Below are 24407 nucleotides of genomic sequence, written 5' to 3'. Positions count from 1 at the left end.
TGCACATGTCTCAAAAAAGGGCCACACTAAAGAACTTTTGAAAAATCGTACGGAGTCAGCAGCGCCCTGCACATATGGAGCTCTTGGATGGGATGCAGTCGGTTGACTGTCCTTAAGCTGGCCCCTGGAGGGTATCCTGCCTCGTTGGAGATGTGCCGCCTCCTCCTCCTCTCTTCTATCAGGCACCTACGTAGAGTCATGGACCTCATCATCCCCTCCCTCTTCATCGCTGGAGCCGCCTCCTCACCACTAGGGCAATCCTGGTAGTATGCTGCAGCTGGGAGAACGTGGCGGCCAGTTTCTTGTCCTTCTTGGGCACCCTCTCTCTGGCCTCATGTTACTGCCTTCATCCTGAACCTGGGTACCATCATCGGAGCCTTCAAAACACTGCGCATCCTCCTGCAGCATGTACCCGACACTGTGGCTGAACAGTTCGGGGGACTCCTCAGGACATGATGGTGGGGCTAGGGAAGGAGTGACTGATGCCATTGAGTCGATGGAATAGGCCGCTTTGGCAGCTGCATTGGCAACCAAACTTGTCTTAGCCTGGATGACAGAGGATGAGGAGGATGAGGACGGCTTTGTGATTCACTCTACCAACTCTTCTGCATGTTGTGGTACAACAGGGCCAGCTTTAAAAAAAAAAGGCAATCGTGCCCCACGGCCACGTGCTGAGGATGCACCATGCCTACGACCAGCACTGTTGGCTGTAGACACAGAGCCTGCTTGCCCTCTTTTAGTGGCCTGTGAGCATCTGTCTTTCTTTGGTGGCCTTCTAGACATTCTGTAAAATTGGATTAGCAAAACACCACCTAAGGTTTACTAGAAAAATTATAACAGGAATGGCTAGACTAGAATGCAGTGGATATATATGTAGGAGACTGTATATATATGTTTATGCACTGCAGATCACTGAATCGCCTGCCTGAATGTGTCGTTGAAAACATACACCAGGAATGGCCTGTAGTCAGGTATAGGCTTGGCCAGACTAGAATGCAGTGGCTATATATGTAGGAGACTGTATATATTTTTTTATGCACTGCAGATCACTGAATCACCTGCCTGGCCGGCCTGCCTGCCTGAAAGTGTCTTTGAATACGTACACCAGGAATGGCCTATAGTCAGTCAGGTATAGGCTTGCCTAGACTAGAATGCAGTATATATATATATATATATATATATATATATATATATATATATATATATATATATATAAGACAGTTTATATATTTTATGCACTGCAGATCACTGAATCACCTGCCTGAAAGTGTATTTGAAAACGTACACCAGGAACTACCTGCAGTCAGATATAGGCTTGGCTAGACTAGAATGCAATGGATATATATATATATATGTTGGAGACTGTATATATATTTAATGCACTGCAGATCACTGAATAACTTGCCTGCCTGCCTGCCTGAAAGTGTATTTGAAAACGTACACCAGCAATGGCCTGCAGTCAGATATAGGCTTGGGTAGACTGAAATGCAGTGGATATATATATATATATATATATATATGTTGGAGACTGTATATATATGTAATGCACTGCAGATCACTGAATCACTTGCCTACCAGCCTGCCTGAAAGTGTATTTGAAAATGTACACTAGCAATGGCCTGCAGTCAGATATAGGCTTGGGTAGACTGAAATGCAGTGGATATATATATATATATATGTTGGAGACAGTATATATATTTTATGCACTGCAGATCACTGAATAACCTGCCTGGCCTGCCTGAAAGTGTATTTGAATACGTACACAAGGAATGGTCTGCAGTGAGATCTAGCTAAACTGGATACAGTAACAATATATATGTATGTATATATATATTCAAAGCCAGGAGATATATATATATATATATATATATATATATATATGCAAAGCCAGGATGTATATATATATATATATATATATATATATATATATATATATATATATATACTAAAAACACTGCAGCTAACTGAACAAACTGCCGGCCTGAAGTATGTTAGAAACAGTACAGCAGGAACGGTCTGTAGTGAGATCTAGCTAAACTGTATGCAGTGGATATATATATATATATATATATATATATATATACACATATACCAGTCTGACTGTATATATATATATATATATATATATATATATATATATATATATATATTAAATACACTGCAGCTAACTGAATCAACTGCCTGCCTGAAGTATATTAGAAACAGTACAGCAGAAACGGTCTGCAGTGAGATTTAGCTAATTGAATAAACTGCCTGCTCAAAGTAAATGAAATTAAATTACACTCTCTCTCTCTCTCTCTCTCTCTCTCTCTCTCTCTCTCTCTCTTTCTCTTTATCTCTTTCTCTCCAACAGCAACACACTACACAAGGCCGGCGTGCAGGTAGCCTTATATAGTGTGGGGTGTGGACTTAACCCCCTGAGTCATAATTGGCCAAAGGCATCCTGCCTTTGGCCAATTATGGCTCTCTTTGCTGACGGCGCTGTGATTGGCCAAAGCATGCGGGTCATAGTGTATGCTTAGCCAAACATCTGCCAGCAATGCACTGCGATTACGCAGTGCATTATGGGGCATGGGGATTTTTTGACAGCATTGGGAGCCAATGGCTGCGCTGCTATAAATCTATCCAATCAAGAGCCAAGACAACGGGCAAAGAGGAAGAGCGCACCTCCGGGGGGAATACAGGACTCAGGTGAGTAAAACGGGGGGCTGGGGGGCCGGTCAGTGGCAGTGAGTTTTTTCAACTTAATCACTGTGCTACAAGTGAGAATCTAACAGACACATACAGTACAAACCATTGCACAATCATACAAAAAAAAAACTCTTCCATTATATATTCTTTATTGTACACTGTCTACCTCAAAGTGGTTGTAAACCCTTACATATACCCAATAAAGTGACTAACCTCAGGTGATACACAGAGATGAAGCTAATTTGTACCTATTTATTTGCAGTATTCTCTTTTATACAGACGTTCTAAGTGGCAAATTTATATAGCTTATGTGAGTTATCAGGAAAAAAGGGGGCAGAGAGCTAAAGTTACACTCTGCAGAGCTCAGTGAGGAGAGCTCTGATAGCTGATTGGAGGGAAGAGACACAACCCACTTCACACAGCTCACAGGAACAGAGGAGAGGCTGTCAATCAGCTGGAGGTCGCTCCCCTGTCACCTTTTTTCTCTTATAACACGTACACGCGGTCGGACTTTCCGACGGGATATGTTCAATGGGAGCTTGTTGTCGGAAAGTCCGTCCGTGTGTATGTTCCATCGAACATTTGCTGTTGGAATTTCTGCCCACAAATGCTTTAGAGCAAGTTCTCAAATCTTCAGCCAATTTGTTGTGGGAAAGTCAGAGCGTGTATACACAAATCTGTCTCACAAAAGTTCACGCATGCTCGGAATCAAGCAGAAGGATCCACACTGGCTATTGAACTTCCTTTTTCTCGGCTCGTCGTAGGTCTTGTATGTCACCGCGTTCTTACGTTTGGAATGTTGGGCCAACATTTGTGTGACCATGTGTATGCAAGACAAGTTTGAGCCAACATCCTTCAGAAAAAAATCCATGGCTTTGTTGGCGGAAAGTCCGATCGTGTGTACACGGCATAAGTGTCAAGAAAACTTGTCAGAAGTGATTCAGCAACAGACAGAAATGACACTTAGTGCTCTTCACTGGGACAAGTACACACTATAGATGGACATGCTTTGTTCATGTCTAAGGTTTACAACCACTTTAAAGAAAAACCTTAATAAAATAGTCAGTAGCTTTTTAACAACCAGCATATCTTTAAATAGTAATTACATGTGCTTAGAGTGCAGTGGTCAAAAATAAATTGACAATTGTGCGGCCGTGCGGCGTGGCTCCCTAACAAAATTGACGTCCTTTTTTTCCCACAAATAGAGCTTTCTTTTGGTGGTATTTGATCACCCCTGTGGTTTTTATTTTTTGCGCTATAAACAAAAATAGAGCGACAATTTTGAAAAAAAACACATTATTTTTTACTTTTTGCTATAATAAATATCCTCCAAAAATATATAAAAAAAAACGTTTTTTTCCCTCAGTTTAGGCCAATACGTATTCTTCTACATATTTTTGGTAAAAAAAATCGCAATAAGCGATTATTGATTGGTTTGCGCAAAAGTTATAGTGTTTACAAAATAGGGGATAGTTTTATGGCATTTTTATTAATAATTTTTTTTTTACTAGTAATGGCGGCGATCAGCGATTTTTATTGTGACTGCGATGTTATGGCGGACACATTGGACATTTTTGACACATTTTTGGGACCATTGTCATTTATACAGAAATCAGTGCTATACAAATGCAGTGATTCCTGTGTAAATGACACTGGCAGTGAAGGGGTTAACCAGGGGGTGGCAGTGTAGGGATTAAGTGTTCCTAGGGGCATGTGGGGGGGGGGCTGGGCTTTGTGTTAGTGAACACTGATCTCTGCTCCAATCACATGGAGCAGAGATCAGCGTCACATGTTGCTAGGCAGAACGGGGAGATGCTGTTTACAATGGAATCCCTGCGGCGATCGAATCCACGGGACCTGTGACCGGACTTACGGGGGTCCCGACTGGCAGTGAGCGCGCCGCCGGCGGCGCGCACGCGATGGCAGGGCAGCATATTAAAATGGACGTACCTGTACGCCAATATGACTGCCCGTGCCATTCTGTCGACGTACATCGGTGTGCGCCGGTCGGGAACTGGTTAAGTAACACAAAGAGTGCAGGGTTTGGGATTTAGTACAGGACACAAGGGTGGATGTGCATAACACACAGAGTGTAGGGGTTAGCAGTACACAGAGCAGGGCCACCAATAAAACAGTACAGCTTTCCCTCCTGTACTGGGCATGAGCCCCTTCAGTTCAATAGGGGGGGCCTGGGCACTTGACAAGCAGGAGGGCCAGCTGTACTGTCTTCCCTAAAACCGATCCTCCTGTCGACTTAAGATAACTGTGGATAAGAGTAGGCTAGAAATAATTGAAATACAATGTGGAAATGAGTACTTAAAGTGGTTGTAAATGCAGCTTTTTTTTTTTATTTTAATGCATTTTATTTTTTTTATTTTAGATAAAAAACCTTTTGTGTGCAGCAGCCCCCCCCCCTCCCCAATAATTACTTGAGCTCAATCTAGATCCAGCGATGTTGCAGGAGTGTTTCAGCTGTCTGGGACTTCCCTCCTCATTGGCTAAGACAGCAGCGCAGCGCCATTGGCTCCCTCTGCTGTCAATAAAGTCAGTAAGAAAATGAGGAGGGAAAGGGAACGGGGCTGGGACAGGGCTCTGTGTCTGAATGGACACAGGGAGCTGTGACTCGGCTCGGGTGCCCCCATATTAAGCTACTTGCTGAGGGGGCACTCAGCAGGAGAGAGGGGCCAGGAGCACCAAAGATGGACCTGAGAAGAGGAGGATCTGGGCTGCTCTGTGCAAAACCACTGCACAGAGCAGGTGAGTATAATGTGTTTGTTATTTTTAACTAAATAAAAATGAGACTTTTGTATCTCTAACATTTTTCATTTGGACCATAGATACCCTTTAAATAAAAAGGTCAGGCAGTTATGGTGTCAGAACTTGGGGCATCGCCGAAGAGATGGAGGAACATGCCCTGGGTGCCCAGCACTAGCGAAGCCCATGTGGATGGCCTAGTATACAGTGGAGTTGACTTACTAAAAGAATAGAACATGTACATTTTATAAAGTGTATGCTGTGTTCACTTCAGTCATTCCACTTTTTTCCCTTGCACATGATTGGGTATTCAAGGTGAACATATCTTCACCTTTTTTTTACTCAGCTAAGAGAACATTCACTTTACAAAGTGAATATTCAATTTGCTAAGTGAACAGACACTACCTTGAGGTATTACAATTAACTTTCATTCTTTGAATATAGCGTATAAAAAGTAAGAAATTGAGGAATTGGCATGCCCCCGTACAAGTGTGTCTATATGGAGCATCCTCTACAGCAGTCCTAGTTAGACATTGATGTCTGATGGGAGGGGGAGCTGGCACGATACCATCCCAATGTTGAAGGCATGTGGCCTGCTTTGCTTCAGGAGGAGGAAGGAGGTACATGCTCACTGCCCCTGCCTTTAGTAGCCAACCAAGCTACTGCCCAGATAAGGGCCAGGTACATATTTTGGTTGGCGGGTCCACACCATTTTGTGTTTTATGCATTCTCTGCAAAACTCCAGTTTACCTGTAGCTACAAGAAATATCTCCTAAATGTGCACTGTTTGGGAGATGATCATTATTTCTGCAGCCGGTGACGTCACCAGCATATGCACACTATGCTCTAGGGACAGTACTGTGAGGCCGCGTACACACGCGGGGACTGTTCGCCCAACTTTGTCCGCTGAACAGTGTTTCGGCGGACAGTCCGCTCGTGTGTGGGCTTTCAGCGGACAGTTTCAGCGAACAGTCCGCTGAACAAGGTTTTTCGGAATTTCCGAAAAACTGTCCGCTGAAACTTTGTTTCAGCGAACAGTCCCCTCGTGTGTAGGCTTGTTCGTCAAACTAAGTTCCGCGCATGCTCAGAAAGGATTTACACGCCGAAAGTTATAATGCAGTGTATAGGACGTCGTATTTTTCGTCCCGTCGTACGTGCCGTTCACGTCATCGCGCACGGTTTCAGCAAACTGTTCGTTCGTCGTGTGTGGCCATGTCCGTCCATGCTAATTTTGAGCGGACTGTTTGCTGAAACTGTTTGACGGACAAAGTTGGGCGAACAGTCCCCGCGTGTGTACACGGCCTGACTCCTCCTGTGTGCATGCATGGGAGATATGTCATTGTGGCTCAGCCATCCAAACTGCCGGAGCCTGCGAACAAGATGAAAGCCTGGTCAGCATTGACAGTACACTGCTGGAGGGCTTCATTTTACAGTGGAACAAAACCCATTGATTTACAGTTTCAAAAAAACAGTTACATTCCCAGCACATGCCAGGAATGTAACTGTCACATTGTATGTGCTCTCAACAAACTGTCAAAACTTCAAATGGCTGATGTCATAGTTGATCACATGTGCAGTTTCATTACAGCTGAAGATCAAAGGTAGGCCAAAATGGCAGCTTCCTTGGCTGAAAATGATAGGAGGGTTTAGTTCTGCTTTAACCACTTCCTTCCCAGACTATAGCAGAATGACAGCCCAGTGGGGGTTTCATTTTTCTGACTAGACATCGTATCATTTCCTTCAGAACAAGCCAATTGTGCGTGCCCCCGCGGGCACGCGTCATGGCGATTGGTGGTGTGGTATGTCCCACACCACAACTCTGACCACAGTAAAGAGTCTATGACATAGGCTCTTTACCATGTGATCACCTGTGTCCAATCACAGCTGATTACAGTGTAAATAGGAAGTGCCTATTTAAGAGAGGAGAGCTGATAAGCGGCTTTTCTCACAGAGGAGATCTGCACTGATAATCAGTGAAATTATTATCAGTGTAGCCCCATCAGTGATGCCAATCAGGGCCTTCCAGTGAATCAGTGCTGCCTTTCAGTGCCCATCAGTGTTGCCTATCAGTGCCCTTCGTTGCTGCTTATCAGTGCCCATCAGTGCTGCATATCAGTGATGCCTATCAGTGCCCACCAGTGCCACATATTAATGCCTATTCATCCTCATCAGTGCCCATCAGTGCCACCTCATCAGTGTGCATCAGTGCAGCCTCATCAGCGCACATCAATGAGGGAGCAAAAATTACTTATTTACAAAAGTTTATTACAGAAACTAAGAAAAACTTTTCGGTCTTTTTTTTGTTTGTTTAGCAAAAAAATAAAAAATCCAGTGGTAATTAAATACCATCAGAAGAAAGCTCTATGTGTCTTAAAAAAAAATGATAATAATTTTGTTTAGGTACAGCACTGCATGACTGCGCATTGTCATTCAAAGTGTGACAGGGCTAAAAGCTTGCCTGGGCGGAAAGGGGGTGAAAGTGTCCTGTATTGAAATGGTAAAGTAAGTCATTCTTATGGTGCTAGTATCTGATGCATACTAACACATTATGCTCTTAACTTGTAGGGGAGACATTTTTATCTTTTTCAGACCTTACTACCGCATTAAAAATCTATACCAAATCCCTATCCACGTAGGATAAGAGTCTGGTCAAGAGGTCCTCCTCAAAATCCATACCCTTTTGAGCATGTAGCCTGGCTACCCATGAAAGGGGCCAGACCACATGCCATTAATAGAGGGAGAGTACCTTGCCAGGGTGTATATGGGGGTCTGTGAGGGGACATAGCAGAATCTTAAAGCCCCATTTAGAGGGCCTAAAAAATCCAGCCCTTTATAAGGGGTATATAGTACCCCTTGCTACTCAATTACAAAAAAAGGACAAAGTAAATAAACAAATACAACAAATAAAGTCCTATATGAAATAAAATAATATAGAAATAAACATATAAACATTGTCCCCTGATGTGAATCCAATGTCAATCATGTTGCCCAGCTATGTAGATCTATCACAAGGGAAAGATCCATGATAACTCGTGCCATGATGATTTAGCCTCCTCTCGCCAAATGACAGCTCGCTAAATGACTACTAAATGTCAACAATTAGCATGGCTGACATCATTGACCACATATGGTCATGACTATATGTAGTCAATGACATCACCTGGAATACTTGTTGGTTTGTTTACAGTTTGAAACATGCCGGCAACCAGTGAGAAGCTGTTATTTAGTTGCTCTAGAAATATTCCCACTAAATGAATGACTTCCAGCTGCAGCAGCCAGAGATTCAGGTAGGCAGGCGAACCGTCCAGTTTATAATTGAGCCCTCTCCAGATGATAGCTCCAGTTTATAAGGGAGCCCTTTTCATAGAATAATGACACCAGTGAAAAAAATGAGCCCTTTCCAGCTGATGACAACCCCAGTATATAAGTGAGTCCTGGATGATGACCTAGACATATAAGCAAGCCCCGCCAAGGTGATGACTCCAGTAAAAAAGTGAGCCTTGCCCAATGATGACCTTCAGTATGTACTGTAAGTGAGCTCTCTTGAGTAAAGACCACAGTATATAATTTATCCATCTCCACATTTTTTTTTTTTTCCCTTCGCAGAGGGGATAGTTTTTGATTTGAAATACGTTGTATGCACTAATGAATACCTATACCTATATATATTTGCTACTGGATAATTGCTATAAGTGATTATGGCAATCTCAAGAAGCTGTATTTAACCGTATAAGGCGTTATTGGACCTATACACTTTACAGTAACTCCTTATACTTGACATATATATTTATGTATTAAGATCTGTATAAGATCTTCCAGAACCAAGCTGTAACCTATAGACCAGAGCTGACGTCAAGGGGGTGGTAACGCTTTTTGGAGCAGCGCAATTCGCTCCTTCGCCAGACCTCTGACAAAGGAGTGAATTGCAAATGTTCCAAAATACGCAACCACCCCCTTGAGCTTGGTTCCGGAAGTCCATCGGCCATCTTGCTTTCTTGCTTAACCCTCTCCTGTCACAACTGTGGGCCACCTCTCCCTCCCTCTAGAGGCAAAGGACTATACAGGATGCCTCCCCCAGTCTCTCCTCCTTCCCTTAAAACTGATGGTGAAGCTGATGTTGATGTGATAATAATCTAGAACAGTTCACTGGAGGACGTTTCCTGACAGAAGCGCCCTATTCCTCTTCCTTTTGCATAATATTTGACTCCCACTTCTGTTTAGACAATTTAGCCTCACAATAGCATTAGCTCACATTAGTCTCACAATTTTTATTTGTATGTTTACTTTTGTGGGTGATAACCCACTATATAAGGGAGCCCTGTCTGGGTGATGACTCCAAGTATATAAGTGAGCCCTCTCCAAGTGTGAACCTCACAATATAAGTGAGCCCTCATCGGGTGATTACCTCACCATATAGATCAGCCCCCGTCTGGGTGATGACTTCAAGTATATAAGTGAGTCCTCTCTGAGTGATACCCCCAGTATATAAGTGAGCCCTCGCAAGGTGATGACCTCATTATATAAGTGAGCCCTGTCTGTGTGATAACTCCAGTATATAAGTGAGCCCTCTCCAAGTGAGAACTTACACATATAAGTGAGCCCTTGCCAGGTGATGACCTCATTATATAAGTGAGCCCTCTCTGGGTGAAGACCCCAGTATATAAGTGGGTGAGAACCTTAGTATATAAGTAGGTAAGAAGCTTAGTATATAAGTGAGCTCTATCCGGGCAATGACCTCAGTTTATAAGTGTGCCCACTCTGAGTGAGGACCCCAGTATATGAGTGAGCCCTCTCTGAGTATATGAGTGAGCCCTCTCTGAGAGAGGACCTTCGTATATCAGTGAGTTATTTCCAGGCAATGACCTTAGTATATAAGTGAGCCTTCTCTGGGAAAAGACCCCAGTATATAAGTGAGCTATTTTGTGGTGAAGACTCCATTATATAAGTTAGACCTGTCCAGGTAAGGAGCCCAGTATATAAGTGAACCCTTTGACCCCAGTAAGCCCTCCTGGTGGTGACCTCAGTATATAAGTGAGCCCTCTCTCCTGTGATGACTCCAATATATAGGTGAACCCTAGCTATGTGAGGGCGTTAGTATATAAATGAGTCCTATCCAGGGGATGACTTCAGTATATAAGTGAGTCCCCTCCAGGTGAGGACCCCAGTATGTAAGTGAACATTATCAGGGTGATGACACTAGTGAGCCCTTTCCAGGTTATGACCTCAGTACTGTATACAAGTGAGTCCTCTCTCCTTTGATGACTCCAGTATATAAGTGAACCCTAACCAAGTGAGGGCCCTACTATATAAGTGAGCCCTCTCCAGGTGATGACTCCAGTATATAAGTGAGCCCTACCCAGGTGAGGACCCCAGTATGTAAATGAACCCTATCCAGATGAGGGCCCTAGTTTATAAGTGAGCCCACATTTCAGGTGATGACTCTAGAATATGCGCGAGCCTATATGTTTGGGTGATTATTCTAGCATATAAAAAAAACCCTATCCTGGTGAGAACCCTAGTATATAAGTGAGCCCTATCTGGGTGATGGCTCCGGTATTTAAGTGAGCTTTCTCAAGTGATGAGTCCCCTGGGCTCAGGAAGTGATTGCGGTGAGAAGTGCAGTGTGGCTGTGCGGGGATCTGGGCTCTTATGTACACAGCCTGGACTCTGCACAGCTCTGGCCCACGCACATTCCTGAACATTGAATGAGGCCAATTCGTTTCCTGCCTATTAAATGATTATTTTTTTGACCCTGAGGAAACTTGTAGGAGAAATCTCAGGTATTAGTCTTTACACTTTCGAAATAAAACAAAATTGTGGCTTTCCAAGTTGGAATGATTTGTAAGTATTGAAAAAATAGAAACAAAGTGTGAATCTGCAGGAGGAGGATCAGTGCCAATATCACCAAAGTGCAGCCTGTACTTTCAGAGACTGATACCGAACCACTTCTCTCATTGTTCCAAGTAGTATTCATAAGAAAAATAAGAATATTATTATTACGGTACTATATAACTTGTTTAGTTCGGCTAGTCCTATAATATTAACTGTGAATCTAGTAATTGGAATAGCATCATTACGAAACCAATAAAAATGACTGTTATCCTAGTTCAGTGATCTTAATTTACCAAAAATATAATTACCAGCATTAATACTACTATCGGTCACAGTTTACTACTATCAGTAACAATTTATTACTATCAGTAACAATTCTACGTATAATTCAGGCCATAATGCTGTTAGTAGGTTCTGATGGGTTGATTTACTAAAACTAAAGAGTGCAAAATCTGGTACAGCTCTGCATAGAAACCAATCAGCTTGCAGGTTTTATTGGCAAAGCTTAATTGAACAAGCGGAAGTCAGAAGCTGATTGGCTACCATGCACAGCGGCACTAGATTTTGCACTTTCAAGTCTTAGTAAATAAACCCCACTAACATAGGCCTGCGCAGGGGGTATGCAAGATGTGCCTAGGCACACCCTAGTCACCCAGTGTGGCGCAGATTCCCCCCTGCTGATATTTCACCAAAACTCCTAAAATAAAATTGTAAAAAATAATAAAAATAAAATTGTAAAAAATAATAGAAAAATAAAAATGAAAAACTACTTACAGTGTTCACTGCTTTACTGACCCTGTCCACTACATTTTAACATTTAACATGTTTACATTTTTTTACAATGCGTATATATATATATATATACACATATATATATGTATACACACACACATATATATATATATATATATATATATATATATACACATATATATACATATATATATATATATATGTATACACATATATATACATATATATATATATACATATATACATGCACGCATGTGTTTGAGGTTTGGGGTGCATACCCTAATGCAGTAGGCTGCACACACATATGCCCACCGATTACAATAATAGTACAGTAGCACTTCAAATTACAGGGGAGAAGTACTATTCTTAGAAATAGTAATATACAAAGAGCATCCAAACTAACAATAAAATTGATAGCGAGCAGTACACCTAGTAGTTTGTGCTAGTATTAGGATTACAATGCTGCTGCTTCTACGCCCAATGTAATGTAATAACAATATTAGAAATATCTATATTATCTATTACTAACAGCTGGGAGAGTGAAGTATTATCTCCTTGGGAATTATATTTTTATTACATTTAAAGATACATTGTATTGATTAGAGTTCAGCAACTATCGTGTATTATTTTGAGTAGACTATATGCAAATGGGCAGAAAAAGTGCAGCTTTTAGAAGTATTTTTCCTTCCTTTTTTTTGCCTCTAAACACATCTCAATATTAGCCAATGTGTGCACATTGTGCCATTTATTTTTGTATTTTAGAGCAGTGTTTATGGGCACAAAAAAAATGCCCCAAACCTGCATTCAGAGAGAATCTTATTGGTATATGAGTGCATAAACACGCATATAGGTGCATAAACACATATGCATGTGTTTATGCGCCTATATGCATGTTTATGCGGTCATATACGTAAATTACACCAATAAGACTATGTGCATAGTTTCAGCCTAACAAATTATGTTCTATCCACTAGAATGAAATGACATGCATATACTTTACTCACATTAAGGCCTCATGTACACAGGCGTATGAAATGTTGTTGCAGATATGCTGGATTGTTTCTGCCTGAACATGGCACTCATGTTTATATGCATATGTGCACGTATGGTGTTGAGCATAAATGCATTCTTCTGGCCAGAATATTCATTTTATGCACTTATTATGTAAATTTGCACACATACGAGCATAAAGTTCACTCTACACAGGTATGGGGCTTTTTTTTTTTTTTTTTACAGCCCCAAACGCTGCTCTAAAATACACCTGTAAACGACACAATGTGCACATGCAAAATAAATAACTTTGAGCTGCTTTCAGAGGCATAAAAAAATGCCAGATGCCTGTAACTGCAGCATTAATTCCACCCATGTGTATGAGGCCTTACATGCATAAATACATGCTTTAACGTGTGTAAATATGCACCAGATGAAGCATTTTTTTACTCTTGATTTTTCTGCCAGCTCCTGGTAAAAAAATAGATGGTAAATATACACTTACACATGTAAGCCTATTTATATACATTTGCATAAATGCAAGAAGTGTATTCTGGTATTAAAAAAAAGCAGGAGGATACAGAACTACAATTTTATGCATAAAAAAAAAACCTTATCTGAAGGCAAGCATTTTACTGATCATTTATGAATAAAATACTTTTCCAAAAAACCTGCCTCTATGATCAGGAAATTCTTATGGCTTTGTGCATGTAGCCTTAGATTTGTATTGGCAATTGTATTACCATCTATATTACCACTATTGTTACCACTATCTGAGCTATGCTTTTAAAAATCATCAATTTGTTGCTACTGTTATCAATTTTCTGCTATCCCATTATTTTAGAGCTTAGTGAATGTGATGAAGCTCTTCTGACTTCCATTCTCCAGTCATGTACAAACAAAAATGCTGTATTTTTTTTTAATTATTATTATTATTATTATTTTATTTTTTTTATTTTTTTTATTATTTACTCTAATACGTGACAGGGTATTCTTTGCAAAGTAAAACTTCACCACTGTCACTAAGCTCTGGGCAAAATTATCTTGCAAAGTGCAACTCCCCTGGCAAAGTAAACAGCTTATTTGCCCTGAGTAAAAAAAAAAAAAAAAAAACAATGCTTCTTCCATGCATCAAAAGTAACTGATTATTGATTGGTGACATCTTAGCAATAGGAGAATGATTTCAAGAAAATTACATTCCTACATCCTGACTGTACAACACTGTGGTTATTTCCTATATATATATATATATATATATATATATATAATTGAAAATTATTATTATTATTAATAATAATAATAATAATATATTTAGACACCCTATTACTTGAAAATTATTATTATTATTATTATTATTATTAATATTAATAATAATAACAATAATCAATCATCCGTACCTTAAATAATAATAATCAAAACAGTACTGGAATATCCTAGTAACTGTAATAATAATAATAATAATAATAATTATAATAATATAGTAAATGATTAATAAAAAAATACTGGAGCATCCTGTTACTTGAATTAATGATAACTAAAATAATACTGAATAATCCACATACCTGAAATATTATTAATAATAATAATAATAATAAAAAAATAATAATACTAGTGCATCCAATTACCTGAAATAATAATAATAAAAATAATATTGGAACATCCTAAAACCTGGAATAATAATAATATTAATAGTAATTACCTGAATAAGAATTAGCACACACATACCAGAAGAATTCAGCAAAGCGAATAAGGTAATAGACTGCACTGTATTGGTAGGAAAATTATTCTTTAAATTAGGATTATTATATTAATAATCAGATTATTATGATTAGAATTATTATCACTAATGTTGTTATTGTAATTAATTTTAGAATTAGTTTTCAGCACACAAAGATTACCAAATACAACTCTAATACATTTTAAAAAAAAAACGGTTTATTATAGAATAAATCACAAGACTGTCTTGTTTTTCCAACTGTAGTTTATAAATTAGAGGGAAACGTACATCATCTTAAAAAAAAAAAAAAGATCTATTGACAACAAGAGCATTATGGAGCCCTCTGCTGCAGGCCACCTCTACAGGATCATCTCCACAAAACAGGCCAGGCAGTCAGGCTATTCTTAGGAAGACTCTGTCCTACCATCAATCTTCACATTGGCTATGAAAAAATACTTATTTATAGTAGGAAAGTGCTAGGGGCAGTATCAGATCTCCATGGGGTAAGGCCTTCTGATGAAGGATGGGGCTCTGGTAGTGGGGAAGGAGCATCAGACTTGGAATAGGCAGGAAGACTTTGGAATGTCAGAACCCCCCAGATCCTACCAGTTGCACCCACAGAGTCATTTAGGGACTGGCAGTCCTTGATTCGGTACTCATTTCCCAGCTAGCACCTTTTGTTGGTTTCCAAGTTCCAACCAAGTCCAGTCTATAAAAATATATGTAGTTATAATATGTAAATCTTATACATAGTTCAAACAGCATGGATACCATGGAGGAAGCCTGTGTGGTTTGATGTTGTGATGGAGTCAGCAGGCTGATTAGGGGATAGCCCCAGCTCCCCTGATTTTGGACAGTGATGAGTATAATAAATAGCGGCTGCTTTAAGGTGTCCCTCCAGTGCAGGCTGCCGCGGCTGCTGCGGCCGCTGCGGCAGCCGATAGCGTCCAGCCAGGTAGGGCACAATAGTAGGGGTAATAGTATGGGGGCTGTAGGGGCACTAGTGACGGCCGCAGCACCTCTCCAGGCTGGTACTGTCTCTGATCGTCCCTCACCAGGACCTTAACTGCCACTTTCTTGGCGGCCGGGGCCGTGGCCATCATGTCTGCCGCCATCTGCCGTCTTTTGGTCTTGTAGCGGCGGTTCTGGAACCAGATCTTCACCTGGGTCTCCGTCAGCTTCAGGGAGGCGGCCAGGTCGGCCCGTTCTGGTCCGGATAGGTAGCGCTGGTGGTTAAATCGTCTCTCCAACTCAAAGACCTGAGCATGCGAGAAGGCGGCTCGGGAGCGCTTCTTCCTCTGCTTGGGGGCCTCCAGGAGGAGCTGGTCACACTTGGGGTCCTCATCTGGGGGGCTGGGGTCTGTGGAGACAGAGGGATGTTAGTACCACCGGCTACAATAATCCAGGATAGCACTGAATTCATTACATTATACTTACTGGATAATCAGGCAATAACCAATAAACTTGATTAAATGGATAATCAAAGCATAGATTAGCAAAGAAATGATCATCAATGCACCAGATATACAATGACTATAATGACTATTATAATTATTATATCTATCTATCTATATCTATCTCCATAGCTATGAATATATATAGATAGATAGATAGATAGATAGATAGATAGATAGATAGATAGATAGATAGATAGATAGTGTATAATAATAATAATAATAATAATAATAATAATAATAATAATAATAATAGATATTCCGAATGAAATATAGTGGCTCCTAATCTGCCTGATTTATTATTCACATACATATCTTGTTCCTATGGACCAGGGCTTACTATATGACCCACCATTTATCCACATAAAAGAGCTAATTTACTGAAGGAAACAATTGATTCTTAAGTACCCAATCAGGTACAAGGGAATTAACAAGAAACTAAAATAGGATAAACATCTTCCTATGATCACAAAGCAGTAGAAAAATAAGTCCAGTGACATATATAGTTACATAGTTAGTCAGGTTGAAAAAAGACACAAGTCCTTCCAGTTCAACCAAAAAATAAAAATACAAAAAATAATAATACCATATATACACTCCTTCACCCACAGTCGATCCAGAGGAAGGCATACATACTTACATACATACATACTTACATACATACATATATACTTACATACATATATACTTACTTACATACATATATACATACTTACATACTTACTAAAGAAACATAGACTGATTAAATTAACTAGTGGAATTAATGTTTAGTGCATAAATCATCCAGTTGTTTGCAGACAAAATATCTATATATACACTCCTTCACCCACAGTCGATCCAGAGGAAGGCATACATACTTACATACATACTTACTTACTAAAGAAACATAGACTGATTAAATTAACTAGTTGAAATTAATGTTTAGTGCATAAATCATCCAGTTGTTTGCAGACAAAATATCATTTTTTTTTTTCTTTCATCTACTTTTTTTGTCATCGAAAATATCCAAGTGCTGTGGCCTATGGTAATCTGCATTATATATTTATAAATTTATCAGCAAGCAAGGAACCTACATTTGGAATGTTTAATTTTAGATTTTATTTATTATGAATTATAGAATTATTAAGAGAGATGGAAAAATAGATGATAGATACCAGCTAGCAAGATAAATCTATGAGAAAGAAAGAAAGAAAGAAAGAAAGAAAGAAAGAAAGAGAGGGGAGATAGAGAGAAAGAAAGAAAGAAAGAAAGAGAGAGAGAGAGAGAGAGGGAGAGAGGGGGGGGGGGAGAGAGAGAAAGAAAGAACGGAAAAAAGAGAGAGAGAGAGAGAGAGAGAGAGGGGGGGGAGAGAGAAAGAAAGAACGAAAGAAAAAGAGAGAGAGAGAGGGGGGGGAGAGAGAGAGAAAGAAAGAACAAAAGAAAGACGGAGAGAGAGGGGAGAAAGAGAAAGAAAGAGAGAGAGAGAGAAAGGGGAGGGGGGAGAAAGAAAGAAAAAGAGAGGGAGATGGAAGAGAGAGAACGAAAGAGAGGGAAGGAAGAAAGAAAGAAAGAAAGAAAGAAAGAAAGAAAGAAAGAAAGAAAGAAAGAAAGAAAGAAAGAAAGAAAGAAAGAAAGAAAGAAAGAAAGAAAGAAAGAAAAGTCCAAAGGAGATATGACACCATTAGCTCGCTGCTATAGATAAGTGTATTTCAACAGGTTCAAGTTCAGTTATCACCTTTTTAGCATCCACATTCACTATGAAGCTCACTAGTAATCCATATAAGTAATATTAAATGGGTGGATAAAGATGTGAGATAACAGCTAGATAAATCTATATCGCTATTTATTTATGGAAAGAAAGAAAGAAAGAAAGAAAGAAAGAAAGAAAGAAAGAAAGAAAGAAAGAAAGAAAGAAAGAAAGAAAGAAAGAAAGAAAAATGATTATGACTGTTGATGAATGATTATGATTATTAAATGATGCTGCTTTAGAAAAGTGTATTTTCACATGTCATAAGTTCGGTTAGCTCCCTTTAGCATCCACACTCTTTATGAAGCTCACTAGTAATACATACAAAGGGTACAATTCCTTAATACCAGAGAGAAAGTATAATATATATATATATATATATATATATATATACACACACACATACAAATCGATAATATCATAGATAGGTATTTTATCTCCTGCAATGGACACAGTCCTCCAATGCACTGTGGTGTCCAGGGCTGGTGAGGGGCTGACAGGCAGATGCCCCCATCCCATTCAGCTCCTATATTATGCAGATCATTTACTAAAGGGCCTTCTAGGCTAGGAGGTCAGAAGTTAATTTTGGTTACAGAACTTAATACCTCAGCGAGGAGAGAGGCCAGGAGGTCACCAACACGGTGCATCTGACAATGACTGGCAGCCATAGGACACACAGCCCTGTATACACAATGATGTACCCACTGCACACAACACATGTGATTTATAGCACTGTCCACCTATGGAAATTAATAGTCACTGAGCTTAGCAAATAAGCTGAAACTGTGTGGCAGTAATCGTATGCTAGATAAAAATCCTATTTTTATAAAAAATTTCCCTAGTGCGATTGGGTATTCAAAGAGAGCACAGCTTTGCCTAATTGCTGTCATTTACTATGGAAATCCCCTACTCTTAATAAATCACCCTTCCATGTGCTATTCTGTCTGCTGCTCACAGGGTGCTCATCAGCCTGCGGAAATCTATTCCAGTGATAGTGAAAAATAAAAAAGTAATAAATAAGTTATATATAATATCTTCACGACTGACACTAGTCTAACAAGCAGACTGTGCAAAACTCACAAACTTCACAATACCTCCTTGTAACAAATGCAGAAAGTCTAATTTACCTCCAGTGCATCTGCCGCATCTGTATAGGACGCCGCATGTAATAATATATAACATATAGGAATATATACTAAATAATAAGTATATTAAATGTTTGTATGTATGCACATTGCTGAAAAATCGTTCGTTCTCCAATGACAGTCACCCGCAACATGAAGACAATGTATTGATTTAATTTATTAATTTTAGAATTATCATACTATTTATAGAAAATAAATTCCCAACCCCACTAAGAATGTATTTATTTTATTGATGATATTGAAGATTCACACATTTTTTTTTTTTCATATGAGATTTATTTATTAGTTTTTTTGTTTTCATTTTTAGATTTGTTTTAAATGTATTTTTATTTTTTATTTTAGATCTTGCTGTTCGGAGGAGATATATAGCCCAGTCTATATTCTGAAGGCCTTTCTAGTTATCAGATTAGTTTATTATAATTACATATAATACGTTATGTATAATTCTGTCTATATCTGAGCTGGGAAATATCCATCATTTTCTAAATAACATATTTCTACATAATGACCAATATGTAGGTTATTTATGTAGATTACGTATATATATATATATATATATATATATATATATATATATATATATGTATATATATATATATATATATATATATATATATATACTTTTCCTGCATCTCTATATACATTCCATCCGTCAGATATGGAAATTATTCCCAGCTGTGATACTTATAGTATCGATTTAAAAATACACTTTTTATTGTTTCTGTGCCTCTTTAACAAAATGCGTTCACACTACAAAACCACAAAAGCCAAGCGAAACACACTAATATTTGCAACATTGTTTTAACCTCCTACCAAATCGTCCACAGAATAAGAATACAACCATTGTATACACAGGTTGTGTTGCTCCAGATGTGGGGAATAATCTGAGGCTCTGGTTTTGTTTGGGTGTACATCACACCATACAGACACAATAAGAATTTCCTGACACCTCCCTGGAAGCTGGAGCCACGCCCACACGATGACAGGCCAGTCACAGGGGAGAGAGAGTGACACATCCCTTGTAATGAAAACACCACACACTCATCTGCATAATTACACTCATCAAATCTTCATCTTAGTAAATTAAGCAAATGGAAAAGTCAAGCATTAGCAACAATTCACTAAACTAGAAAGTGAAACGAAAACAAAACAAATACTACAACCACCATTATTATTACTATTACTATTACTTGTAATACTAGCAGGCATATCATTGGTACTTTTAACTGTCGGGCATAGTAAATTATTAGTCATTTTACGTCTATATATATATATTTTATCTATGTTTTTTTTTTTTTTAACTGGATGGACTTGTCTTTTTTCAAACTGATTAACTATGTAACTATATGTAACTAAGAAATGTAAGTAAGTATGGAGTGATTTTATTCTGCTTTGTGATAATAGGAAGATGTTTATCCTATTTTATCTTCTTGTTAATTCCCTTGTACCTGATTGGGTACTTAAGAATCAATTGTTTCTTTCAGTAAATTAGCTCTTTTATGTGAATAAATGGTGGGTCATATAGTAAGCCCTGGTCCATAGGAAATTTGCCGGATTCAATTTCCAATTTGGTAAACTATATGTGAATAATAAATCAGTCAGATTAGGAGCCACTATAGTTCATTCGGAATATCTATCTATCTATCTATCTATCTATCTATCTATCTATCTTCAATTAAAATAAAATAAAAACAATATATATATATATATATATATATATATATATATATATATATATATATATATATATATATATATATATATATATATATATATATACACACACATATATATATAACATATAGAAGATAGATATATCTATAGATAGATATATGCAGCATATGTATATTTAATATTGCAAGCATAAATTTAGTAAAGACATTATAAAGAATAGTAGGGATGTTTTGATAATAGTAATAATACAAATAATAATAATAATTAACACTAGTCACATTCATCCAGCATGTTCTGTAATATTTTATTAATAAAGAACAAGAACATGTGACTCACTACGTCACAGATAATAACTGCAATATTGACACATTTTTCAGTGTTTAGGCACGATGCAAGCTTTCTTTTTGGAAGGAATTGTGTATCATTAAAATAAACAATGTATCATATTACCCTCCTAACACTTTGTATTTGTATCCAAAAATGGCTTGTATAAAACCAACAAGCACTATATATATATATATATATATATATATATATATATATATATATATATATATATATATATATATATATAACATGTATAATGGATACTTTTATAGATACGTTCTTGTATATATTTATATTTTGCCCCTGCAGGCCATTTCACTTTAGTCTTTGTACTGTTATATAGTTATTAATAAGTTTTGAGTGAGTTTTATATATATATATATATATATATATATATATATATATATATATATATATATATATATATATATATATATATATGTCACTTCATTGTAACATACAGTAGCTATTGTATTGTATATAACTAATACGTCTTAAATGAGTTGATCATTTTTGCTCCTGCATGCCATTTCAGCGTATTTCAGCGTATTGTGTATATTAACCATATGAGCTCCATTTACAAAGTTGACACAGCACGATAAGTACTCTTATTTTTTTTAAAAGGAAAAAGGAGTGACAGTTATTTTCAGTTATGTCATTGAAATTCGTAAATTACAGTCTAGTGGCTAAAAATAGTGTGTCTTGGGCTGGTGTTAAAGAGTTGTAATTGAGCCTTTTGCATTAGTATATAGTTATTAGCTGTTTATGAGTTTGTATTTTTTCCCCAGTATGCCATTTTTCTGTATTATGTATAAGGAGAAGATTCATATTTGTGATTCTTCCATTGTGTGTGATATGATATCATCATAATAAGGATATGCCTGCGAGGCCTTGTATAGTTATATAGTGTTTGCTGGCACTGTAAGGAAGGGGGTGGGGGAGGGGGTGTTGTATAGATTGCACCACTTGTGTATATGAATTATGTGCATTGTATGAAATGAAGTTAGTGACACATAAGTATAACATGAGTAGAATGAGTGTATAATAATATAAAAAAGAAATGAGAATGTAATGTTGACATCATGTTTGGATGGGGGTATTACATTTTTTATATGTATTGATATTTGCATTGTACATATACAATGTGTATGAATTGATGTAGAGGGGTCAATGTTGGTGACATGTTAGGTGACACTATTCCTCAGACTGTCCCAGCAGCCCCCTCACCTCCCCAGCCTTACCTGTGCCACTGGCTGCGATCTCACAGTCACTGCAGCCCGGGGTCTCCTCTTCTTCCTCCTTCTTCGGTCTGGCCTCCAGGGGCCTCACCCCCGATCCCTCCATCCTCAGGCTTCCCTCCACCGGCCTCCCCGGGTCCCCGTCCTCACTGAGAGCAGAGTCCGAGTCCCATCCAGCCTGCTCCTTCCCTGCCAGTCCTCTGGCCTCCACCTCCCCGAACAGCCTCCAGCAGCAGGCGGGGGTGGTGGGGCTGCCGCCGGCGGGGATCAGGCAGCCCAGCCTGGGGTAGGTGGCCCCTCGGTCCTCCTTCTTGTTCAGGATGGCCTGGATGGAGAAAGAGGTCAGGGTGCTGGAGCTCCTTACAGCCATCTGCAGGGGGAATGAGGAGGAGGATGAGGATGATGGGGGGGGGGGGGGGGGCTCAGGCTGCTAGGAATCCCCTCCGAGGATCGGATCACTGGGGAGAAGGCAGATGACAGCCCATGCAAGTCAATGGGGGGGTCATTCGCTCCACTTATCCAGGTATGTCCAGGAATGAGCGCACAGGAACTTCTGCTGTCAGCAACACACAAAAGGGCGATCCCAGGATCTCATCTACTGGATGGCATCACCGCACTCTGCTATTGGGAGCGGACCAGGGAGGGAACAGCCTGCCTCCACACAGACAGGTCCTCCTTGCCTCGGACAGGCCAGGCAAACCAAGGACCCCTCCGACCTTCTCCACCTCTGTAGATGTCTTCTATGCTCAGCACAGACAGGGCAGGAACACCACTGATCCCCAGGATCTTCCCTACACTGCCTCTGCCCTCTGTGCCCACTCTCTGTGCCTCTGCTCTCTGTGTCCACTCTCTGTACCTCTGCAATGTCCCTTCTCTCTGTGTCCTCTGCCCTCTGTGTCCACTCTCTGTGCCTCTGCACTGTCCCTACTTTCTGTGTCCTCTGCCTCTGCGATCCCTACTCTCTGTGTCCACTGCCTCTGCTCTCTATGCCCACTCTCTGTGCCTCTGCACTGTGCCTACTATCTGTGTCCTGTGCTTCTGCTCTCTGTGCCTCTGCTCTCTGTGTCCACTCTCTGTGCCTCTTCTCTCTGTGTCCACTCTCTGTGCCTCTGCCCTCTGTGTCCACTCTCTGTGCCTCGGCCCTCTGTGTCCACTCTCTGTGCCTGTGCCCTCTGTGTCCACTCTCTGTGCCCTCTGTGTCCACTCTCTGTGCCTCTGCTCTCTGTGTCCACTCTCTGTGCCTCTTCTCTCTGTGTCCACTCTCTGTGCCTCTGCCCTCTGTGTCCACTCTCTGTGCCTCGGCCCTCTGTGTCCACTCTCTGTGCCTGTGCCCTCTGTGTCCACTCTCTGTGCCCTCTGTGTCCACTCTCTGTGCCTCTGCTCTCTTTGTCACTGCGTTCTGTATCTCTGCTCTTTCTGTGTGCAGTGTGCTCTTCTGTGTACAGTCCCTCTATGATTGTTGTGCAGGCTGAGAGGCTGAGAGCTGTGCTGTCCCTGTCTGCTCTCTGTACAGGATGTGATCTGGGCTGTCCTTATCCGCCTGTAAATTTGTCCCTCTGTGCCCCCCTGTCCTCCCCTGTAGATCTTTCTGTGATCTTCTGTAGATCGGTGCTTTCATGCAGATCTGTGTTATCCTGCAGATCTGTTCCTTCCTGTAGATCTGTGCTTCCCTGCAGATGTCTTTCTGTGTTGTCCTGTAGATCTGTGCTTTTCTGAAGATCTGTGCTTTCCTGTAGATCTGTGTTGTTCTGTAGATCTGTGTTGTTCTGTAGATCTGTGTTGTTCTGTAGATCTGTGTTTTCTTGTAGATCTGTGCTTTTCTGAAGGTCTGTGTTGTCCTGCAGATCTCTCTGCTGTCCTGTATACAAGATGTCCCTCTTATGCTCTCCTATACAGGCTGAGCTCCCTGCAGAGGGATCTCTGGCATTGGATGATGTCTTTGCACTCACTCTCTTCTCTCTCATTGCTCACCTGTGAGTGACAGCTGCAGCCAGCGCGTTCCGATTGGCTGTTTTTTGGAACAGGGCGCATCTCATTGGCTAGACAACTCCTGGGAATGCTGACCATACGCTGAGATATTAACCCCTAAATCCTCAGCATGAAAAC

At 39.8% G+C, this 24407-nt stretch overlaps 1 protein-coding gene across 1 annotated transcript; it reads right to left on the bottom strand.

Annotated features, from left to right (window-relative positions):
* Positions 1–14983: 14983 nt before the first annotated feature.
* Positions 14984–24249, bottom strand: NKX3-2 (NK3 homeobox 2). Its single transcript, XM_077477774.1, has 2 exons — positions 22305–24249; positions 14984–16097 (listed from the first exon to the last, which is right to left on the bottom strand). Exons 1-2 carry the CDS (start codon positions 22669–22671, stop codon positions 15622–15624), a joined length of 843 nt encoding a protein of 280 aa, XP_077333900.1. The 5' UTR covers positions 22672–24249; the 3' UTR covers positions 14984–15621.
* Positions 24250–24407: the final 158 nt, after the last annotated feature.

The sequence above is a fragment of the Lithobates pipiens genome, unplaced genomic scaffold (genome assembly GCF_037356315.1).
Source record: "Lithobates pipiens isolate NorthernLeopardFrog02 unplaced genomic scaffold, aLitPip1_a1.2 Scaffold_13, whole genome shotgun sequence".
Lineage (NCBI taxonomy): Eukaryota > Metazoa > Chordata > Amphibia > Anura > Ranidae > Lithobates > Lithobates pipiens.
The sequence above is the reverse complement of the archived record's forward strand: the minus strand, read 5'-3'. Positions and strand labels throughout refer to the sequence as shown.

Bases quoted from the DNA above. Each gene is read 5' to 3' on its own strand.
- NKX3-2 (XM_077477774.1), bottom strand. From the start codon at position 22,671: ATGGCTGTAAGGAGCTCCAGCACCCTGACCTCTTTCTCCATCCAGGCC. The intron at 16,098-22,304 runs GTAAGGCTGGGG...CTGTCTCCACAG, and splicing joins GATCGCAGCCAGTGGCACAG to ACCCCAGCCCCCCAGATGAG.